Source organism: Cariama cristata, unplaced genomic scaffold, assembly GCF_000690535.1.
Source record: "Cariama cristata isolate BGI_N322 unplaced genomic scaffold, ASM69053v1 scaffold20988, whole genome shotgun sequence".
Lineage (NCBI taxonomy): Eukaryota > Metazoa > Chordata > Aves > Cariamiformes > Cariamidae > Cariama > Cariama cristata.
The window spans coordinates 1-17,659 of NW_009629678.1; the positions used below are offsets into that span (position 1 = coordinate 1).

Here is a 17,659-nt window from a genome sequence, read left to right on the forward strand (position 1 = left end):
AGCCTAAATGTCTGGGCTTGACTTTTGTGATTGGTATGTTCCAGCCCAAGTCCTCCAATGTTCCCTAAAACTCTTTGTAGCACTTGGAGCCCAGCAAAAGTCCATGAGAACCCGGGGTAAAGTCATGTGTCCGTTGGAGTCTGTGAGTGAGCTTGCACGGACTTCAGCCCACCCTTCCATCTGAAGAGCTCGCTCTTGTAGTGGAAGTCTGTGGACATCAACAGCAGCTGTCTCTCAAAGTATCACTCATGAGTTTTTGCACTTGCTTGAGTGTTGAGGCTTGCGGGGCACTTTTGCTGTCTCTCCTCGAAGAACTAGGGCAGACCACGGTAGCTGGCACAGAATCTCAAGGGAGGCCAGCACCAGAAGGTGAGGAAGGTAACACAGTTTCTCTGTGGGTGCTCTGCCATCTCTGGCATATTACTGCTCCAAAGAAAGAGACCACCCCTCAATTACACATATCTTTGCATGGGGTTGGCACTCCTGGTGGCTTTTGCTGTCTCTCCTCGAAGAACTAGGGCAGACCACGGTAGCTGGCACAGAATCTCAAGGGAGGCCAGCACCAGAAGGTGAGGAAGGTAACACAGTTTCTCTGTGGGTGCTCTGCCATCTCTGGCATATTACTGCTCCAAAGAAAGAGACCACCCCTCAATTACACATATCTTTGCATGGGGTTGGCACTCCTGGTGGTAAACCATTGAGTAATTTTTGCTGAAACCTTGAGAATTGCGAAATTAAATGCCAGCTTCTAAAGGAGAACTGGAACTTGTCCAGAAGAAGAATCCTCTGCACTTCATAGAGTCCATATGTTTGAAAGCCAGAGAAGCCCAGTGTGATTTCTAACATTATACAACCAAAGAAAATTACCTAATGACATTTTCATCAAGCACAAAATGTCTCTTCAAGATAAAACACATCTTTTAGAGATCCTGACTTGAGTTTTTGAGCAATGGAGAATCCACCACATCCCTGGCTGTATAACTTGAACAGGCCGTCAGGCTGTAGGCAGATACATCCTGAGCAAGGGGAGATGTTGAGGATGACATTGCCTCCTGCCTTCTGTCACTTCCTCACTGGTGCTTCCCAACCCAGTAATCCTGTCGTTCCTTTGAGTATTCCTTAATCAGCTTTGGGCAAAACCTGCCAGGTTGTGGTTAAATGAACAGAACTGGCTCAGCTGACTTCTGCCTGGAGCAGGGTAGGGAGGGGACACAGACTGGAACTCAACCAGAGGTGGGGTAGTCATTTCTGGTGAATGGCTTGTGACAAAGACCTAGGATTAGCAACTTCTTTAGCTGGTACAGCTGCCTGCAGCATTGATCTCTATCTGCAATTTGAGTGATGTTCCTGACTAGCCTTTAGCTTCCATCTCACCCCTTGCTTCAGCTGCTCTTAATGCTTGTGGAGATTTGGGATTAATTGAATCTGCAGGAGTTGTGAGCCCAGAGCAGGACAGGCTGCAACTGTGCTCTTGTGGTGGGCTAATGTCAGATCATCTTCCTCGCTTAGGCATGACCTCATGCATATTTAATTGCTGCCTGCTTCTCCTTGGCCACACGAGTAACTTTGGGAAGGCTGCTGAAGAGGCCTGTTTCAGGGAGCAGTTGCTTCTGTTTAAATGGTCTCACAAAACCACTGCTTTTACACTGCAAGATGTGTAACACAGTGTAAATGCTGTGTGTGCCCAGGTAAGGCAGGTTTCTGTGAAGCCTTTCAGTGATCAGGGTGGTGTGCGGAGGTGATGCTGTGGGGTGAGCTCCGTGTTTGCTGGGCAGGGTTTTGACCATGGAGTGCAGAGCTGATGGCTGTGTGAGTATGGAACGAATATGGTAGCAGAGGAGGGAAAGCAGCATATTTTAGTCTGTGGGTACAAAAAGCAAAGCCTGGCAGCTGCGTTTGTGTCGTTTGAGCAACTTCTGAGGAGAGATGAAATCTGTTTGCACCACAGCTGCTCTTTTCCCGTGGGTAGGAATAATCATTCAGCAGATTCTGTTTCTCTCCCTCTTTTTCATGTGAAAGTGGCAAACCCAAGTCTCCAGAGAACTTGTACAACCATTTCTTAATTCATCACGTTTCCTATTATGTGGCCGTGAAAAGCAAATCCTCCGTCTGTTACCACGGGGCCTCACAAAGCCCCAGCAAAGAGAAGGGCAACGCCTCAGCGGGGTGGTTCATTTGCAGACAACAGCAAAAGCATCAGAATGGTTTGGGATGCATAATTAATGGCTGGAATTCCTTGCACATGATTGATTGTGCTGTGACCGTATGTTGAAACATGCATGTATATTATGTGTGTTTACCCAGGCTCATATCCACAGGAATTTTAGTAGGTCGGAGGGCTGCAGAGCACGTAGCTGCTTTACTCCTGGGCAGAGGCCTGACTGCTCTCTGTGCACACTTGTTAGAACAACTCCGTGGAACACAATCAGAAGCGAGTGCTGAAGTAATTAGAAGTAGTAGGTACTGTGTAAAGTTACAGAAATTAATGGTGATGTATTGTTGATTATATTTGTTTTCCTCCCTCTCTTCAGGTGTTTCCTAGCCAAGATCCACTGGACAGAGCAGATTTCAATGCTGTGGAGTATATTAATACTCTCTTTCCCACTGAGCAAGTAAGTAGTGCTCACTGTATAGCCCTCAGTCCGAGGGGTAACCTGATAGTAAATGACTGAAGGCATGTTTAAACCTGTACCCAGGCCTTTTCTTTTAAACAGTGGCACAGGTAGTAAGACTATATCAGTAATCACTTCTTAAATTCCCATCTCACGAGGTTCACTGTCATTATGTAGTCTCTTTCCACTCAAAGTGCTTGCTGCAGTGAAAGTCCTGCATTGATCTGTAGAAATAAATTAGTTTTCTATACAGAGTTTTGTCTTGCAGTAAATTTCATAACTTGCCATGTATTAATCATTGATGAATCCTCGGGGGTTTCAGCCAAATAAGGCAGGTGTTGCCTGCAGAATGTCACTGGAGAGTCATCCATGTTTGAAACCTATTGTTTCTTTTGAGATTTAAAGAATGAGGTTGCCATGGGCTCATATCTGTACTTTTGTCTTCCCCAAATCAACCCCAGGGACAGTTTTGGACTAATTTATTGCAAAAAGGAGGTGTTTCTGCAGCTGAAGATTGGGTTGTGAGGCAGCTCCAACATTTACCATGTTTAAGATCCTCTGCAGCACTGGCTTTTTTGGCTTTCAGCTGTTTCTAGGTAGTTTGCTGGTGGTGTTGGCTTGGCTTTTTTCCCTTTACCAGCAGTGGAGAAGCTATTTCCCCTGCAATAGCCCACTACAGCTCTGACAGTAGCCAAGCCACCACCACCCCATGTGCTGCGTGTGCCGGGCTCTGCAGGAGGGTCTCTGCCCAGGGAAGGCGAAGGCTCTGTCCCCGTTGCCCACTGGATGTCACTGTCACCGCGGTGTTGGTGTTTCGGGAGCAGTTCTGGTGACAAGGCAGGGCTCAGGGCACCCTGCTTCCTCGGGGCTGGGTGGGAAGCGGGGAGCCTCTGGGACCTGCAGGGCTCCACCAAATTGCCTGCCCTGATTTTTGATGCTCTTCGTTATGTGACCTGAGGAGCAGCCAAGTTGCCATATGTCTCAGTTCTTCCGTCTGTGAAACAAAGTCATTCCTCTCCTCTTTGTAAAGTGCCACGCCTGAGAAAGTGTTAGGTATCACAGCTGACGTCTATCGCTGTAAAAGGTGACCCTGTTTCACTTCTGTTTTTTTTTTCATGTTGTAGTCTTTGGCAAACATCGATGAAGTTGTGAACAAAATCAGATTGAAAATAAGGTAAATATTTCTCCGTTTCATTGCATCTCAGGTGGTGAGTAGTCTGGTTGTCACTGAGGCTTCATAAATACAGCCTTTGCACTATAGCTGGTGGGAATCAATTTGCTTGAGAGGGATGAATAGGATCAGCCTCAAGTCTAATGGTGGGACAGAGACAATTATTATAATTTTTTGTATTTTGCCCCTGTTGTACAGTATGTGCCCTTGAGGTTATTTTAGCTGATGGTCTGCAAAGTAGAGCTTTGAAAAACAATGAATTAAGAATCAAGAGGTACCAAATTTTAGTACAGTGTGAAGGCTGAGAGAACAAACTACCCCAAAGACTCAGTCGCCAAGAATTTATTGTTTGTGAGGTCAAAATAGCAATTGCAAAAACTCTCATTATGTATTTTTTTATTGTCATTATTGGTCCTATAAGTAAAAAATAACTATAAGAGTGCAGGAAATACTTAAATTTTGTGTGCAGTCTGGCACTACCAACCTGAACTGAGACCGCACTTCAATATGCAGAAAGTTAAAATGAAAACGGACAAGGGAGAACTGACAGTATTGCTTAAGGGAAGAGAAATGCAAGAAGCCCTGATTAAATTAGGAAATGGATTCTTGTTTTTGCAAGAGGAGTTTTAAATGATGTAAGATAGTGGTGTCCTACAGAGAGAGGGGGGGGGGAAAAGTGAATTTAACATTGGTAGCATCATCTTTTTTATTTTAAATCGGTTCTGTAGTTCTCAAGGATCCCACAGTTGTTTGGGTCAGGCACATAGAGAATGAGTTTCACATTGTAGATTTTTTTTTTTTCTCCAGGAGGTTGGATGACAACATTCGAACTGTAGTGAGAGGACAGACCAACGTGGGACAGGATGGCAGGCAGGTGTGTGCCTCTCATCCCTGGTAATGCCAAGAGTTCTCATCTTGCAGTGCTGAATTGAGGAATGGCTCTGGCAGGCAGAAACCCACTCTCGTCATTAGAGAGCTGTTTCTGCTGTCTGTTACATGAATGACTTTGTGAGCTGCTCGCTGAACAGCTATTCTAACCTGCTTTGTGATCACCCTCCAAAGGGAAGTGAATGAGAAATGGATTTAAAAATCAAAAGGAAAACCAGGAGGCTTACGATTGCGCCACTCTGAAGCTAATGATAAAATGAACAGGGTTAAATAGGTACAAGTACATTTGCTGCTGAGTAAGGATCAATAAAAGGCTATTTAGCCTTTTAACGAGGTTGTTTGCCGAAGTATCCCGAGTTGCTAGTGACTAAGGCTGATGACTGACTGCCGGTTCATCTTGCGCATCCTGTTCAGCTGTCAGGTTTTCACTTGTCTTTTGCTTTATAGATGTGTTTGCTCGGAGTACGGTATTGAACAGCACCGCCATGGCTGCAGTGTTTGTGAATGCTGAGCCTGGTCCATGTGTTATCTGATTTTGAGGTATCATCCAGTGTGGCTGTATTTCCTGTGTCTGTTCTGGGTTAGACCAGGAACATTAATGCCTGGAATCGTCAATCAAGCTGCTTTCCTCAGTGTCAATGTTGACTCATCTTTTTAATACCACATTTAAGACTAATTTGCTGGGATGGGGTAATCATTCCCTCACCAGCATGGCTGTCTGTCTTCTCCACTTCTTGCTGCAGAAGAAATTGGTGTATATTTCTAATCCTACCTCTATCACAGCATCTGTGACCTTGAGTGAATAATTTAACTTATCTGTGCTTTCATATTGCTTTTGAAAAAAAAAGCAAGATGCTTACCTCTTCTAGCAGAACTAGTTTAATGCTTGTGTGGTTGCCAGAGTACTGCTATTAAACTGGGGATGTGCTTGGGATGTGGCCTACCTAGGAGTGGTGGTGCTGCCTGTAATCACTGGGCAGGGACGAGACAAGAAATCAAGTGGGGAGGCAATTACAGAAACTGAGGAGGGAGTGGAAACGAGTGCAGTACTTGAGGAGTTTGGATGTGATTGGAAAGCTGGTGCTGATGTAGTCTTTTGGGCCTATTCGAGGTGACAAATTCAGAGGCCACAAAAAAGTGGGATTGAGAAGAGTTGTGGGTGAGAATTGTTCGGAGTGCCTCGGGACTTGCAAGTCCAAAGGATGACCATGGTGAGAGATGAACAGAAGCGGTGTGGCGGTCAGCTGGGCTTGCAGGGTAACGGAAGCGCTATGGAGATTTGGTGAGTTTTGTTTAGAGCTTTGCCTTATGTCTGTGCTTTCTCACTCTTTAATCCCTTTGAAGTTCTCCAAAGCACGTACAGACGAACTCGGACAGTATCCTTCTCTGAAGTAGTGGGGAGCCAGATCTGTCTGTGCATCCCTTCATTAGTTTGGTTGTAAAGGAACCAATTAAACTCCTGCCCAAGTAAAAACCTTCAAGAATGCGTGTGTATGTGGCATGTCTGCACAGGGCATCTTTCAAGTGGCCTGGAGCTGCAGTTAATCACAAATATTCCTGCATTTAGCTGTGAATTTTCCCATTTTCCCTCACTTTGCTGCTTTGCAAGGTAGAAGCAGGCTTTAAGACAGATGCCAGAGCTCGCACGGACTATGTGGGCGAAGGCCAGACAGTCTCCCAGAAGCGTAACCATTGTTTCTTACTTTAAGAGATCCTAACAAATACTGAAACCATTCACTTATGGAAAGTGTTAGTTCTCCGGTAAGAAAAATTGTTTGAATCTGAAATGCTGTGAGCTTTTTCTTTCTACATTTCTAATCCAAGTGCACCATTTCACACTTGTATGTGCATTTTGTATGTGAATTGCTGGAACCAGACTGTTAGAGTGACAGGACTTGGCTGGGTCTTGAAGTTTAAAGGAAGCGAGCTCAGGCCTTGCATGTTAGCTGGTCAGAGGGACCCGCAGCGGAGGAGGTCATCTTGCAGCGCTGGGGAATGCTTGAATTGCATTTCGGTTTGAGATGGAATTTTATACTTGTCTCCCCAGAATCAGGCAGAGGAAACCTAGAAGAAATGTGTGCGGTTCCTGTCACCCCTGCATTACTTTCTCCACGTAGGGTACCCTGTGTGCTAGCTGGGGGAGTGAGACAGCCTTTTTCACGTGACTGCCCTGTTGATAGCCGATTGTGGGGGCGAAAACCTTGCTTTTCAGTTTCAGCTGCCTGTTCCTGTGCTGAAGAGTGCCTTTGTTTTACCAGCATATTCTCAGTGGAATCAAGGACACTTAGAAATGTTAAGTTTTTATAGAGCAAGAGGCCTGGCTTTTCCCACTTGGAGAGGAAGGGTTTCATCTTCCAGTGCATGGTAAGAAATTGTTTGGAAACAACTGAAAGCAAGGTGCCTTTAAGACAAGTCATTGCTCTGCTAGGAAGGGAGTCAATGCTACTGAAAGGGGCTTTTTTTCCTTATTTACCTTTTCTGGTGGTGGTTCGCAGTTTGGTCCCGCAATAAAATTAGGTTCTTTCTTTTACTGATTTTCTGTTCTTATTAAATTTGTAGAGAATTTATATCCTTAGGACCAATATTTCCCTGCAAAATTTGATTGAAGCATATACGTGGATAGTGTCATCCTGTGAACCTCTCCCTTAGGAAGCCCAGGATGAAGATCGTTGTTGCATTTTATCATAGTAACCACAACTGCAAACCACCCTTGGTTAATAAAGAAACAGTTGGCAGCCAGCTTTTGCAATAGATTTGAAACAAAGCTTAAAACCAGACACAGCAAAAAGTTTAATCTTCAGATACCTTGTCCCATTTATAATACTTTCTTACCCTATGAGATGTCTGTGGCCTGTGGTATGCAGTACTTGCAGCAGACTGGCTTTTGAAAAAGCCATTCTCATCTTTCGACTTCCATCCCTTGACACACCGAGACCCGAGAGGAACAATGCAATTTATCGCATCCTTGAGAGTGTGTGCTGTAAATAAAATTGCATATAAACTCTGATGTTGCAGCTGCTTGAATTTCAGTGGGAGCTCAGGATCCTGTGTATTTATTGCAAGATTGGACCTGGAAAGTGTTTTGCAAAAGCCTCTTTCGTTCAGTCGCGTTCTCTTCTATCAACTCGTGATACAAACTCTAATCAGCGTTTGCCAGAATCGCCTGACTGTGTGGTATCAGAGCTAGAGGAGCCGTTCTTGTCTGGAGAGTAAATAATAGTTTTTGCAAACATCCTTTCAGTCTCTGACTTCCTTCCAAAGGAAACATGAACCTCAGATGCAGTGGTAGAAGAAAAAAAAGTTCTTGTTTAAGTGAAAGCAAGCCAGGAGGGGGTTCCCTGCTGAGCCCCTGCTCTCAGTTGTCCGTGGTAGCTGTGCCCTGCCTGCCTCGGCTTCGCGTGGGGAAGCGGAGCTGCGCTTGCGAGCGGTTCCCATCCCTGCTGCCCGTGCAGGCGAGGGACCACCGAGTGCCCTGGATGCAGAAGCTGACTTGGGAAGCTCAGCCTTGGCTTTGCTGTCTCCTGTCAACCGTAACTGCCCAACAAGGGCTTGGCAATCTCCTGCAGGCTGTTTTGAGTGCTGCCCAAATCACTGGGGCCTGGGACCTACCGTCAACCTACCTAATCTCTTTTTTTTTTTTTTGATAATGTGTTTACAGACCAGTGATTCCAGGCAGGTTCCTAGAAGACAAACCAAGGGTATTTTAGCCTTTTAAAAGCTTGCTTTCCCTTTGGGAAAGGCGTCATTTACCAATTGAGCCCAGCAAAGTGGCTTTCCCTCTTGTGCGGAGGAGCAGTGCTTTGCTGAGCCGTGCTGAGAGCTGCACCTTCGCAGCCATCCAGGAGAGGGGAGGCCAGCCTTGCTTTTGAGACCAGGGTAACGTTTTCCTGATAATGGATGGTGAGGGAGTGCTGTCTGAATAGTGCTGATGTTATTCTCCCAGTTAGAGCACTCTAAATCCCAGTCAGACTCTGTGGGGAATATGTAGTTATGCAGCTATGGAAATGTGCTGTCCATGCTTCTTAAGGAAAAGGAGACCTTAGGGATAGCAAGTTCAAAATCCTAACTGCAGATCCAGCCACTGTGCTCCCTGTGATGGAGCCTGCTGTCCCATCTGGCGGGTAGCGTGGCAGTGGTAATGGTGGGGATCACACTTCTGTGCTCCACCTGGGTGCCGAGGTGATTGAGCAGGTCTTCAAGGTGAATTGTAGGTCTGAGAAGGATGTAAGAGTAACTTTTTGTAGTCAGTCTTTAACTTTTAAACTGTTTCCCAAATAGTCTTGATCACATACACGTGTTCATATAAAATAGTATTTAAGTGTCTGAAAAAACAGGTTCTAAATCTAAAAATAAAGTTGATCAAATAGATGTGGCCCCAAAAGAGTTATTTAAGCAGCTCTAAAGACAGGAATGTGCCCTTCTCCACAAACCGTAACGTTTCCCAGTTCAAAGCATCTGCTTTTTTGAAATTTTGCCCTAGAATTTCCTCCAAATGCAAAAGCCTTAAAATAGTCTGGCTCATTTGGCTTCCCCTTCCTGGTGCGATATTTCAGTAAAATCTGTAGACAATACCATGGACTTCAGAAATTAGCTCACTAATGATCCTTTTATGGGAGGAAACAACAGTCGTGGGTGGAACATTCCTCTCCAGGGCGTAACGAAATTTTCCTTGGGAGTCCCAGACTTGGGCTATTTCGGATGCCTTGGGAGAGGCTGGGAATGCAGGAGCTGCCGTGGTTCAGTGGTAACAATACGCGGTTCAAGCTGCGCCTGCAGTTTCTGGGGAGCCAGTGCTGTTCGGTTCTTCCTCTGTAAGGTTTTTCTCAGAGCTGCTGCTGAACTGGAGTCTGGGCTGACCTTGCTAAGAGCTGCAGTCCAGTTGTGGCATAATTTCCTCTCTGCCCTAGGGTGTAGTGTAAAAAGTTCCCATAGATTTTTCCATTGAGCATTTAACACACTCTCTTTAGTTGTGTTTATTGCTAAACCTTCTGCATGGACTGGCTGTAATTTTTTTGACAGTTGCTGACATGCCTTTACTGGTTGTTTGGCTGAAGCTGCTTCACCTATCAGGCTTTTGTCCTTGTAATAAAGTAGCATCTGCATTTGCAGTCTCGTTTAACCCTTGATGGTAGCTGTGCAACCGGGACATGGGTGCTCAGGTGAGTAAGGTGAGGCAGTTTCATACAAAATCTACTTCCAAAGGAATCAAGAGTTCAAGAGGGATTCCAGGATTTGTGGCTTTATAGTTTGACCTAAAAAAAAATTTTTTTTTCTGTTATCTCTGGTCGTCTTTCCCTTCCTGCCCTGTGCGCACACGTGCATAAAGTGAATGACTGAAATTGTATGAGTACAGACTGTTGTAGATAAAAGCTTGGTTTATTGCTTAGTATCTCCTACTGTATTAGGGTCTGGCTCAGTTAGTCCTAGAAGAAAGTTAAGTGTTAACCTGAAGAGAAAATGGATGTATTCTGGGCTGGGAAAAGCCTTGCATGTTTCTCATGGCTGAAGATATTGATTGATAACTTGGATTGCTTTGATTGGTTCCTCCTTTTTTGCTTTGCTCCCTGAGAACAGTAATTTATTTTTTTTATTTTCATCACTTTCAGCAGTACAAGAAAAGAGATGGCAGCTGCTGTGGTTAAAGAATACAAATATATTCTTGCTGCCGAGCCTGAACCCAGCACAGCAGTCGACAATTCAATTAGCCATCCCATCCTTTGGTAACCAGTGCTGTCCTTTCTCATTGCATGTAAAAATAAACATTTCAGCTCTGCAGCTGTGAGGAGGCTCAGACTGCCTGCCCTGCCCTGCCCTCTGCGTGTGCTGCAGTGCCTGGCAGCGTTTAAGCCTGGGGAAGGAGGAAGATATGTCTGGCATAGAAAAATGCCCACAGGTTGTTGGGTTTGACAAGGTCATAGATGGAAGTATGTGAAATACTTTATTTTTTTTTTTCTTTAGTGATCAGGAAACGCTTTGCAGAATCAATATAGGGAGGAAGAAAGAGATGAAGATGGACAGTGAGCAGAAGAGAGTGATGCAGGTGTTGCAAGTGGTAGAGAGCAGAGGGGAGTATGGTACTCCCCTGCTGATGTGGTCATCCCGGCTACTTGAGTGCCCGTTTGGCTAGTGGTGGCCTAAGCTAGAAGGCAGCTGGTGGATGGTGTCACTGGAGTCGGCAGTTTGTCCCTTCCTCAGCTCTGCGATTGCTGGGTTACAGGCAGTGCCAGCCTGGCAGGGAGGTGATTTTGTGCACTGTTTGCATAAACGTGCCTAATAAGCAGCACTGTTGCTTCAGCCTCTCTTCTTACCTCCACCTGTTTGTGTGGAGGTGGCTTTTTTGACTGCAGGTTGTGTTTCACACTGAACTAAGGTAGTCAGTGCTTTCAGATTTCCTACCCTAGGCACTTTTAGTTCATTTTTTCATTTATTTAAATATATGCTCACTTCCAGACATCAAATTGCACACTGCTTCCTTGGCCACAGTGCCCAGGTTCAGCTCATGTGGTTGGTGTTGGTGTGCCTCTGCTGCTGGGACAGCACCGGCGCCCTTCGCCTTAAGATCAGCCATTGCCATAAGCTCTTAATAACTAATTAAGCCTAAGTCTATAAAATACTGGGGGGCTTTTTTGTGTCACGATCCCTGATGTAGGCACCATCTCTCAATTGTATTCATTCTCTCCTGCATGGCTAAGCTTTATCTCCTGTTTTTTTTGATGAATGGGTCATTATTCTGAAATACGAACAGGCTAGTGTTAGATTTCAATATGTTTTAAGATGGTGAATGGATGAGGGTTAAATATTGTGTCTTAAGCTGTGTAATTTTATATATTTTTAAAAAAAAAGGTCGTGCCACGGATTCTGTAAGACTCCAGTGGAGTGATTAAAGGCCCATAATATTCTTTCGTAACCAATGAATAATAAACAGGAGTTGAGCTGCCAAAATAAATCAAAAGTGAGTTTCATTTAGAGTCATTTCCCTAGTGAATTATGACAGTTGGACAATGTCCTTCCCATTTAAGAGAGACAGCGAGCTTTTTCTAGCCTAGAACATGTTTATTGAAAAGGGTTTCAGGTGAACGGCATGCCAAGAAGAAATAGTGCTGTTTATTATCATCTGGCTACTGGCCATGAAAACTGGCATCTGCAACTGTATGAAGAGGTCAGGCATAACTTTTGCCATCTGCTGCGAAGCCCGATTCAAGGCAGAAGCAAGTCTGAGCTTGACCTTGCTGTGTGCTTTTGTATGGAGAGGTGATGGATGCACCCTGTCGCCGTCCTGCAGCCTGAGGCTGGAAACTGGGTCGTGTTTTGTGCTGGCAAAAGGCACGCTTTCTTGCCGGTGGCGTTGAAGGCAGTGCAAGCTGCAAAGTAAGACCAGACTGTTCTACAGCCAGTGCTGTTTGGTTTTGATGCCAACAAAGTGAGAAGCCCAGCCTGAAAATAGAAATCCTGACAACAGGCAGGAGATTTTGTCTTACTGTGGATCTAATTTTTTTTCCTTTCTCGTTTTTTTTTTTGTTGTTGTTGTTGTCTCACATTTTTGGTGCGGGGTAATGTTTGTTCCAGCTGTGTTACTTCCATGCTTATGGCAGGTGAACTGTCAGCATTTCCACTTAGAAATCCCTACTTGTAGGGTTCATGGTATGAGTGTCCATTCCCCCCACCTATGTTTCGCCTCTAAGGTCTCGACCTGAACGTGAATTCATCTTGCAAAATCTGATGCAGCTCGAGCGGTTGATAAACTTGAGCCCCATGGAAGTCAAGCCTGGCTCTGATACTGCAAATACAACCGAAACAACGCCTGCAGTATGCAAACTCGTCAGCAAGACAAGTTGACTGGAATCCCTCAGTCATTTACAGACTTCCTAGGCAAATTTAGTGTGCAGCCCTCCTGATCAAACAAAAATAGGCGGCTGTGGAGCAGAGGGTGAGCAAAGGAGCGGGCGTGCATCACTGCCTCCGGCAGCCGATTATTCAGCACGTGGAGGAGAGGCCCCGACAGCCGAGGTGGGTTGTGGGCATAGGGGGGTGCGGGCCGCAGCGGGAATCAGGGTGTAAACTGAAACGATGTGGAGGGCAGAGACTCGCAGCTTTGCTATTCTGAAATAAAGAAGAGTGATAAGGGAAATAATAAGTGTCTGCACGGGCGAATTTTTCCTGTGTGATAATAGTGTTTAATGCGTTGAGCAGGGCTGGGTGTGGGGGAAGACTGAGGCCGTTCACTGCCAACACAGAGCTGTGGGGTGAAGCTGTAGTAACCCACCATGAAGTCTGAGCCTGGTGAATCATAGAATCATTATGGTTGGAAGAGACCTCAAAGATCATCAAGTCCAACCGTATACCCGATGCCACCATGCCCACTAAACCCAGTAACCCATGTCTCAAAGCGCCACATCTAAATGTTTTTTGAACACCTCCAGGGATGGTGACTCCACCATCTCCCTGGGGAGCCCGTTCCAATGCCTAACGACTCTGACAGTGAAGAAGTTCTTCCTAATGTCCAACCTGAACCTCCCCTGGCACAACTTGAGACTGTTTCCTCTTGTCCTATTGCTAATTACTGGGGAGAACAGACCAAAGCTAAAGCTAAAGGCTTTGTTAGAGGGTTGTGCAACTTGCGCAATTAATGTAAATGGCCACATCAGTCTAGTGTAAATTAGATGTGGGACTGTGAAACTTGTGTAAAATTACTGACTGGAGCAAGACCACTGAAACGAGTGTCGCTTACAGCACATCACCACCGTTCTTCGTGGTGCAGGCACTGGTGTGCAGGGCTGGGCACCGCGCTCAAAAGTGACAGCTCCGAAGGGTGTTGCAGTAGTACAGGAGTGCAGTTCGGGAGCTAAGCTGCAAGGTTTCAACCGGTACAACCTGGAAATCACCTCTCGCTTCACCCCCTGTGTCTGTCGGTGTTTGTGCAGCTATTCAGAACGTGGGGTTTGATTTCTAAGCGCGATTTGGGGGGGTTAAGTGGAGGGGCAGTAGGAGCCACGTTCAGCTTGGTGCAGTCTTGGACATAATCTGCTTTGTTGATTTAAAGTATCCCGTGCAGCCTTAGTGGTTAGGATTGGAGCTGATGACACAAAACTCTACTCTTTAGTGACAGCTGTAGTAGTTATGTAGTATTTGATGAACTCCTAGGGTAGAAATCTGCTAAAATCAAAACCAAGGGTGATGAACCCTTCAGGTTTGCTCAGGGAAATCAGCTGGCACAGCTGCGGTGCAATGTCATCCTGCTCTGACAGACAAGCCCTCTCGGCTTCAGCTGCAGTGGTTTTATCCCTAGCTGTAAAACTTAAGAGTTTTCTCTAAAATGAAATCAAACTGAGAATCAAAGTATATTTCCACCCTTTCTCCATCTGGAGGGACTCATCTGTATGAGGTTTTAGCAGCAGAAATTGTTAGGCTGGTCAGAGTGTGCAAGGGTTTCTTTGAAATCTCTGCAGCTGAGGCTCCTTGGAGAATTGGGGATGGGAACTTATTTTTAGTCACGGTCTAGATTTTCATTGATCTGGGTTGTAAGTGTGGCAGCAAATGAAAGAAGCATTAACGCTCTGTATTCAGGAGTGAGGACCAATCCAGGAGCATTAAATTCTCAGCATCCTGACCACAGCCCAATTTGTAACATTAAAAATACATTTGGATGCTGTGAATTTGGCAGATGTGTCAAGTGTCTATAAAATACTTAGTAGAGGGCAGCTTTCTGATGTGAGTAATAACATCCAATTGAAATATATATTGGCCAGAATCAAATAAAACTAACACGTTTCTAGCACAACACCAGTGAGCATATGGAAACCATCGAGGTATTTTAACCGTTACTGGGCACAGAACGGTGTTAATTCAGTTAGTCCCCAAGCTCAGGGTTTCCCAAGCAAGTAAACTTCCTCTGAAAATTTACTCTTTTTTTTTTTCCTTCCCCCCAGTTCAGCGACATTTTGTAGTAACACATGGGCCTCTCAATTCCTGTTTGCATATTTCCTAGTATTTCAGTATTTGCTTGCACAAGATTCCTGATAGGATGAATAAAGAGGTATTTAGAAATCAAGTCATCCACTACTGAGACACCACTGCTTGATGGGAGCGATGTGACAGCTCCGTACCTAGGCTGGGGAGGGACGGAGGAGGCTATGTCCGTCTGCAGCGGCTCTAGGGTTTTGGGGAGACTGACTGTAATTCACTGAACTGTTTTCTTGGCTTGAATATTGTTGGTGATGCTGCTTTTGTGTGTGTTAATGTCAATCTGGTACTGTTAAGTCGCTAGAACATAACCTTTTAAAGGATGCATCGCATCAAAATTTCATGAATTAGATGTGCTTCTGTCCCATCTCTCATTTGGGTTATTTTCTTTCCTCCTTTTGCTGCTTGGAAGATCTCATGTGAAAAGGTGACACAAGTGATGATGTGCAGACTGACCTTAGAAGTTGCTTGGGATAATGCCAAATAAAGCTGTTTTTTAGGCAGTCTTTTTCTTTGATTCATGGTTTAGCTCTGCTCGCTATTGTTTTATACTGGTGTGTTGGGACTCTTTTCCTGTTGCATCTCAAGGTGAAGAAGGTTGGAGAGCTGTAGCTGATTCATGTGCTAAGTTTTTCCCCCCAGCTTTGGAGAATTTGATTAAAACCCCGTGTAGATCACCGTCTGCCCAGCTTACCTGGGATCTGGCTGTGTGCTACAGAGTTGGGTTTTCCAACACCCCAGTGTGGTTTCTCAGTGTTCTGCACTTCATCTCTGCCGTTAGCACAAGAGCAGGGGAACTTCCACTGCATAAACACAGGCTGGCTGAGAAACGGGGCTGGCTAAAAATACATCATGTTCTTAAACTGGAAGATCCCCCCTACGTGTTGCTCCCCAAGAACTGTGGTTTGGGTCCCTGCGGGCGCGGGGGCTGTACCTCCGCAGGGGCGATGGAGCTGGGCAGTGCCCCACCAAGGTACCCTGCCATCGCCGGCTTCCCTCCTGCAGCCGGGACGTGCTCCTGAGCCCGTGCCAGGGCAGGAGATCGGACACACTACACCGGAGGAGGAGGAAAGCGATACATAGCTGAAGCCTGTCTTGTATGCAGCACTCTGCCTAGAGTCTCTTGCTCTGTTGCTGGTCCTGCCCTCTTTGCTAAATTTACTATTGTCGGAGCAGCTGGGGTCCCCCGGGGACAAACGTTACAGAAAAAGGCTCGAAGTAGCGGCGGCTATGGCTCTGCCTCTCTCGGGCAGTCGAGCCCTGTCCGTGCCGTGTTTCTCAGCTGGTGCCTAGCATTCAGGGACCTCAGAGGTTGCATAAAGTTTAATAAATAATGCTGATGGGTTCATTGTAGCTTGCAGGCTTAGTTGTTGATTAGAGTCATATGGTGTTTTTCCAGTACATCACAACCTTAGTTTCAACATCCTTGTTTCATATAACCACAACAGATTATGTATCCAGTCTCTTTCTTTATTTGTGGTCCTCTGCCCCTGAAATGAACTGCTGTTTTAGGAAAGGAACCTTTTGTGTGCTGTTTGGGGGTGCGTACATTTACATGTTTCCCAGTTGCGCTGATGAGGAAACCAATAAATTAGTCATGCAAGGTGAACCCTGCGTCAGCCAAAGATGGAAATTACTGGGTGTCGTTCATTGCGTAAACCGGTTATGCTGGAGTAAGAGCAATTCCAATTCTCTTTATTGTTTTGGTTTTAGAATTTCTGTCCAAAATAAACCATCTGTTAATAAAATAATAACAAAAGCAGTAAGAAAAGGCTTTTAAAATTCACAGTTCACTGTCTTAACAGGAGCAGAGTGTGAAGGGAAATGCATTCTCTCCCATATACAGTGTAGCCTTTACATGGCTGTGGTTTCCCCTCTCTGGTTTCACAAGTGAAAGAATAATCATTAGATACATTAATAAACTTCTGTATTACACCTTGAACAATTAGACCTACTTTCAGGCCCTAGATGTTGGTTTGTAATCCCTTAATAGTGAACACCATTTATCAAATAGGAGGTGTTTTTTTTAAGACTGAAGTTTGTTTTTCCTTGGTTTTGCTCTTTGCTTTACTCTCGCTTTATGGTGACCAGGAAGGCGAAGGTTTTTCTCCGTTATCGGTTAGTTTTCTTCATTTCCTTCCTCTACATGCAATATTTTACTTTCGGGTGCTGCAGTTGGAATGTTACAGCCGTGTTATTCTTCACAGCAGCAGGAGACCACAGTTCTTTAATTCATCAGATGGGGACAGAGCACATATTGCCTCTTTTGTGTTTTTCCAGAGTCTGTAAGGAGGTAAACGCTACAAGTGTCAGGACCAGGTGATGATACCAGTTCACCTTATTTTTGGCAGTTTTAAGCGTACGAGAACAGAATCCCATTTCGCTGGCATTGTGTCGGTGTCCCAGGGGCAGCTTTTAGGTTGGGAGTTTGCCCACTGCTGTGTGTGCTGGTTTCCCCCGCACGCAGAGCAGCGAGCAGCAGGAACGTGTCCTTCAGGTGTAAACCAGTTTCCTGCAAATAATCTCTGCTGGGTTTTGTCACAATATTATTAAATAGCACTGGGACCTGTTAGAGAAATAGATTGAGTGTCATTTCTTAACAGTGAGCAAAAGAGAAACTGCGGATATGTGGCAGCTAGAAATCTTTGTTTGGGCTATTATCTGAGGATAAATTATGGGCAGTAGGCTTGGAAAAGGTCCCTACGTTCAAGTAGATTATATTCTATCTCACGAGGAAAACAGTTTTCCCTTTGTGGATAGGGATTTTAATGTAAAACCTCTAGGACCTGAGTTGGAAATCCTCACTGATGGTATTGTTCACTCTGAACTTGGTTGCTGAAGGCTGTCGAGAACAGATGACTTTGAGTTGCGTATTGGTGCTTAAAGCAGCAACTCCAATGCTCTCTTCCTTGGAGAGCAGGTTAGAGATGCCACCCCCCAGTGAAAGGGTTGGGGTGAGTGGCTGGAGCTCTTAGAGTTTGCCTGGGCAGTCATGCCAAGGAGAGTTGCTGTGGCTGTTATCCAAGCC

At 45.3% G+C, this 17,659-nt stretch overlaps 1 protein-coding gene across 1 annotated transcript in view; it reads left to right on the forward strand.

Moving 5' to 3' along the window:
- Window positions 1-2,531: 2,531 nt before the first annotated feature.
- The window catches only part of VPS53 (vacuolar protein sorting 53 homolog (S. cerevisiae)), a gene marked incomplete at its 5' end in the record, with an annotated part of 61,124 nt that continues 45,996 nt past the window's right edge, over window positions 2,532-17,659 (forward strand). Inside the window, 3 exons of the mRNA XM_009705273.1 lie at window positions 2,532-2,612; window positions 3,737-3,786; window positions 4,591-4,657. Coding sequence (XP_009703575.1) covers window positions 2,532-2,612; window positions 3,737-3,786; window positions 4,591-4,657 — 198 coding nt within the window. The remainder of the gene's footprint in view (window positions 2,613-3,736; window positions 3,787-4,590; window positions 4,658-17,659) is intronic.